This window comes from Lolium rigidum, chromosome 5, assembly GCF_022539505.1.
Source record: "Lolium rigidum isolate FL_2022 chromosome 5, APGP_CSIRO_Lrig_0.1, whole genome shotgun sequence".
In the NCBI taxonomy this organism is placed as follows: Eukaryota; Viridiplantae; Streptophyta; class Magnoliopsida; order Poales; family Poaceae; genus Lolium; species Lolium rigidum.
Genome location: NC_061512.1, coordinates 199753379 through 199758767, shown reverse-complemented (window position 1 = coordinate 199758767; position 5389 = coordinate 199753379). Strand labels below are relative to the sequence as shown.

The 5389-nt window shown below is 43.4% G+C and overlaps 1 protein-coding gene across 1 annotated transcript; it reads right to left on the bottom strand.

Moving 5' to 3' along the window:
- Window positions 1–2349: 2349 nt before the first annotated feature.
- Window positions 2350–3343, bottom strand: LOC124658315. The gene is made up of 2 exons (XM_047196677.1): window positions 2951–3343; window positions 2350–2842 (listed from the first exon to the last, which is right to left on the bottom strand). The coding sequence occupies exons 1-2, from the start codon at window positions 3304–3306 to the stop codon at window positions 2653–2655; spliced, it is 546 nt and encodes a 181-aa protein (XP_047052633.1). The 5' UTR covers window positions 3307–3343; the 3' UTR covers window positions 2350–2652.
- Window positions 3344–5389: the final 2046 nt, after the last annotated feature.

Here is a 5389-nt window from a genome sequence, read left to right as displayed (position 1 = left end):
GCAGGAAACTAAGCGAGGCATCATCCACACCTTCCTGACCAGGTATAGGTCGGGTGGCACGCCCTTGTGATAAACATCGGTGCGTGCGACCAGGAGGCTTTGCGGGCCGTCGCTCAGAGGGACTAGGGCCAGCCGCAGCCCTAGTTGTTCCCGGCTCTACGGTGTTGCCCGTCTCTGCCCGCCAGTGGGTTTCTGACGTCAACAATTACACGTTTTTTTTCGACGTCGTATGCAAAAGTTAATGGGGTTTTACCATTTTTCAAACTTTTTTTGCAAAAAAAAATGAAAACTCAAATTTGTTAATTTTCCCTAATAGTAGGTTGCATAACATACAAGAATCTGAAAAGATTTTATTTTTTGAATTTTCTATCATTTTCTTTTATATTTTACAGTGTTAAAAAAGGCGATCCACGGGGGGGGTGTGTGGAGGTGCATGGGGAGGCAAAAAACCCTTTAGTCCCCCTTCGTATTACGAACCGGGACTAAAGGGTAGACCTTTCGGGACTAAAGGGTAGACCTTTAGTCCCGGTTGGTAATACGAACCGGGACTAAAGACTTTTGCCCCATAGACCACCCTTTAGTCCCGGTTCGTAATACGAAGGGGGACTAAAGGTTCCAAACGAACCGGGACTAAAGGGTTTTCATGATGAACCGGGACCAATGCCCCCATTGGTCCCGGTTTGGTTCAAAACGGGGACTAAAGGGTGGGACGAAAGGCCTCTTTTCCACTAGTGACAGCCATCCTCCTAACCAACCAACCTCAGGTTAGTTCTCACTCCTTTCATTTGTTGATATAAGCCATATAGTTTTTGGCACGGAAATTAAAGAAAGAATATTGAAAAAATTACATTAGATTTGTATGGGATTACCACTGCACAATTAACGTGAGAAGATAGAGAACTTTGAGAAGATAGAGAACTTTGCATTAGATAAAAAGTGAAAACTAATCCCTAAAGAATTGCCCGGACAAGTGGTGCAAGGCAATACACGATAAATTCTGGATTTTCTTTCTCAAAAAACTATATGGCTTATATCTATGAAACGAGGGAGTATCATTTCCTGTAGTAACACACCAATAACGCCCTTTCCCTAAAATACTCCTATAAGAAAGCCTCTTTTGTTAGTGCAGCAGGGCAATGTGCTAAGCCCATGAATGATTAGTCAGATACTTGCTTGCCCGAAGGAGATGGGACAAAAAGATGAGAGATCATGCAAGATAAGAGAACATGCAACTCACTTATCTTATCTTTCTAATAAAGTTCAGATGTGAGCTTTTCTGCCTTTGGTCTAAAATTTGGGCCAACTTTTGTAGAACTACTCATATCTGTCCCGTGTCAGGGACAGAGTTTGGGCTTCAGGAAGCATGCTCCCAGATGAACAGTAAATTCGTAAAAACTAGAAAATACAATTTAATAGAATCTGATATTTTGTGTACTCCTTCCGGCCATAAATATCTAAATTTACGCCAATTATTTAGGGATGGAGGGAGTAATGTTCTTTTTTGTTATTATGGCCAGTGTTTGTGCAAATTTTCATGCAGAAATCGACATGACCAACAAAATACAATGTTTGTTGCACTATAATTTTTATTATTTTTGGATCTGCTTTCACTACTATTGATTATTCCTAATAGATTGACGGAATTTTCGCAAAAAAAAAAACGAATAAGAAATTTGGCACTCAACTTGTCTTATTAGCACAGGTCGTAATATTTATGTTTTGTCCATGATAATTTGCAAACAACCAACTGACATGAATATATACATGTTTAATTTGCCAACAACTAACTGGCATATGCTTGGGAGCCGAATTGCATTTCCCGTGTCATGGCACATGATGAAGCGGTCTCTATCTTTTACTGTGTTCCCTCTCTGCATATCTTGTTCTGGCTGCTTTTCAGTGTGTTATTCGTTTTCTAACTCTACAGAAGATTCCATTCGGGTGCCATTTGTGTTCCCAATCAAGTTGCTAGATGCCACAGCATCATTCTGCTCTCTTCCCATCGCTTCTACTACCTCTGGACTTAATTAATCGACGCCATCCCTCCCTAATAACATGCATGGATAGATCTCCCTCTGCATCGATTAAATCCGACCGGAGGGAGTATTTGGCATCAAATTCTGCCACCTCGAGATCCAGTTGTGTGTCGAGAAACTAGTTCGAGACTTTTTTTTATGAAAAGAAGGTCGAGACTCCATCCTACGAGTTTGAGACTTCATCACAATTCATTTTGAACCAAGATGCTAGACAATTTTGATATACAACATCCTTTTTTTTTGCCAAAGGAGACTTCTTTACTTTCTTCCGTCAAAATTTGGCGGATGCACGCCCACGCAACACGAGGTCGGAAGCAGGTAATATTTGTTAAATTAAGAGTTATACTGCAACTCTACAGCATCCTGACTGAAAAAATAATACAGAAATTTCGACATCTCTGCCATCTCAATCTCACCACTATGCAATTATCCATACGTTTACCGTTTAATTTGCAGCTCGATTTTTTGTTTTGTCGAAATGGGGAGCAGAGCCCCAGCCACTGCATCAATTGTAGCTCGATTATTTGTATCATTGCAGCGTCGTGAATTCGTGATAGTTCAGTTCAATTACTCTGTCGACTCTCGTAGTGATGTTCGTGCATGCTCTCTGCAAATGTTAGGCTACCGCCAGCAATCTCCTCGGCTGGGTGCGGATCGCCACCGCTGGCGCCGGCTGTGGCCAGTGGTGGTGGCGATGATGATGATGACCTCCCCGGTCCTTCCCTACCATGGAATCATGCTCTCTCGCTTCATCGGACAAGATCTGCTGTCGCCGGCACTCCTCGCTGCAGAAGCCCTGATCACCCCTGCGAACACAAAACACAGCACGAGTCAGGCATGTACCACGAAGCCTTCCGATGTTCTCGGCGGTTCAGAACTTCAGATCACAAGTTTGTCCATGTATGTCTCAGTACCTGTACATGTACACGTCCTTGTCAGGACTGAGCTCCCTCCTGCACAAGAAGCAGGTCCTCGATGAGCTGCACAGCCGGCCGTTGCGCGCCGGCGTCCAGCTGACCATCTGCTTGAGAAGAACGTGTGTGTGACACGGCTGCGGGTGGCCGTGGTGCCGAACGAGGATCTGCAGCCCGACGACGACTTCGGTGCCGTCTCGTACTCCACGCAGCAGCCGGCGACCGTGTGTTTGTGCCCGGAGGTGCTGCTGATGGATGCCAATAACGTTCTCTCCATGATGATTAGCACCACCGGGGTGACCATCACCAGCCTCATCCCCAAGATAGAAGATGCTTCTTCGGATCCTTGGAAGCATGGTGGAGCCGAGGAGGTGACCACTTCAGTCTATGGCGTCTGAGAAGTGGTGAGAGGTGATGGTGTAGAGGAGCGATGGGTATTTAAAGACACTTGGTGTCCACAAATTGGGAGTAGTAGAATTAGAACACCACCACTAGAAACTGTAGTATATACTCTAGTGCACTTGTGTGTTGTGTCGACCAAACACCGATGTGGGCAATGGGTGTGCTGATCAGAACCTGGGGCCAGGTGATGATGGAGATGTGCTGATGTTGCTGGTGATTTTGAGAGCAATTAATTAGTGGTGATGTACTAGGTGGAATTAACAGACTAAGCAGATATCCAGGAAGTAACAAAAGATGGATGAATTACAGTTGCACACGATATAACCATCGAAGCGCCACATACGGCATCACATCACGCATCAAACGCAGTTAGGCAGCCTATTTGTGGCCTACATATCGGAGACGGCAGGTACCAATGTCTGCCACTCACGACCAAGTAATTAGCAGCTTATTTTCCTCTACTTCCCTGTAAATTATCTCTCTTGCTTTCAGTTGCAGTCTGCTAAAATTAGTATCATGATCATCCATACACGAGCACAGATTCCACCCATGCTTCCATAGCAACTCTATCCTTGAAACACACAACTAAGTTGTCCACATAATCTACAATTTTGTCACTCGACACTCGAGAACCAAGACAATCCCTGACATCATCGTCGCGCATAATCTAGAATTCTCTACCCAAAGTGGTGCGCATTTGCTTTCTTACTCAGCAACATAGTGGGAGGAACCTGTATGTGCTAACGAATTTTATCCATGATACTAACACATGGAGTACTTTCTCAGTTTCTATTTTCTCTGACGCCCAAACAATTTGAAGTGATCAGTACGTTTAGGCAAGATCTTAGGGCCTCCCTGTTTCAAGGATTTGCAATAATATTCTAATTCGAACTTCACTTTAAACCCCTGACAGTGCCCAGTCATATCTGAATTATGAACCATCAAATGTTCAACTACACGTTATTGAAAAGAAGGTCTACAACTTTTATCCTAGTCAAACATGTAAAGTCTGGCCATATTTGTAGATATAACCATTACCATACAATACCTATCACTACACGAGGCGTCAGAGGTTGGTTTGGATGAGAACGGGTTGTGCTCATTGTATGAGTTAAAAGCATCCGGCCAGATATCCAAATCTTCCTCTAACAAGAAACCGTGGATAGGGTCAAAATTTTCCTAATCCCCAATTTTTTTCTCAATGAATGGCATGTTTGTAAATAGCAGAGATCTTGGTGACTCGGATAAACACTTACACTTCGCGTGGTTTTCTTGTCTGCCTCGTAGAAGATTTGGGGGTATTTTACCTGGTGTCACGACATAAGCTATGGATGTGTTGGCTGATTTAGATGGGGAGTTTCATATGAAGCTTCACATCCATAACAAAACTGACAACTTCACATGGAATCTTGTAGCCATTTATGGTGTTGCCCAGGAGGATTCCAAGGTCGCTTTTCTTCGTGAGATGGTTAACCTACCAAAAGATAACCCTTACCCTATTCTCATTGGGGGATTTCAATATGCTTTGGTTTCCATTCGAAAAGAGCAGAGGTAGGTTTTGACAATCATTGGCCTTTTTTCAATACAGCCATTGATAGCTTGAATTTAAGAGAGGTTTCAATGGTCGGCGAAGTTTACTTGGGCAAACCGCCTTCCTAGACCTACATACAAAAATCCTGATCGCATACTGATGGGTACTGATTGGGAATCCAAATTCTCTATGGTGTCGGTGCAGGCTCTAGAACGTATTGAAGGTTTATCAGACCATGCTTCCATCTTGATGACCACCGGATTACCTAGAACACTGAGTACTCATCATTTCAAGTTCGAACTTGAACGGTTACATCGAGAAGGTTTCCATGAGATGGTAAAAAGGTTTGGGAAAGATATGTTACTGGTGATATTCCAATTCAAAGGTGAAATAATAAAATATGTTCTACACGCAAACACCTTGTTGGTTGGTCTCGTCACACAATCGGGTTACTTAGAAAAGAGAAGAAACAACTTTCGTCTATTATAGATGATCTCGAGGCTGTA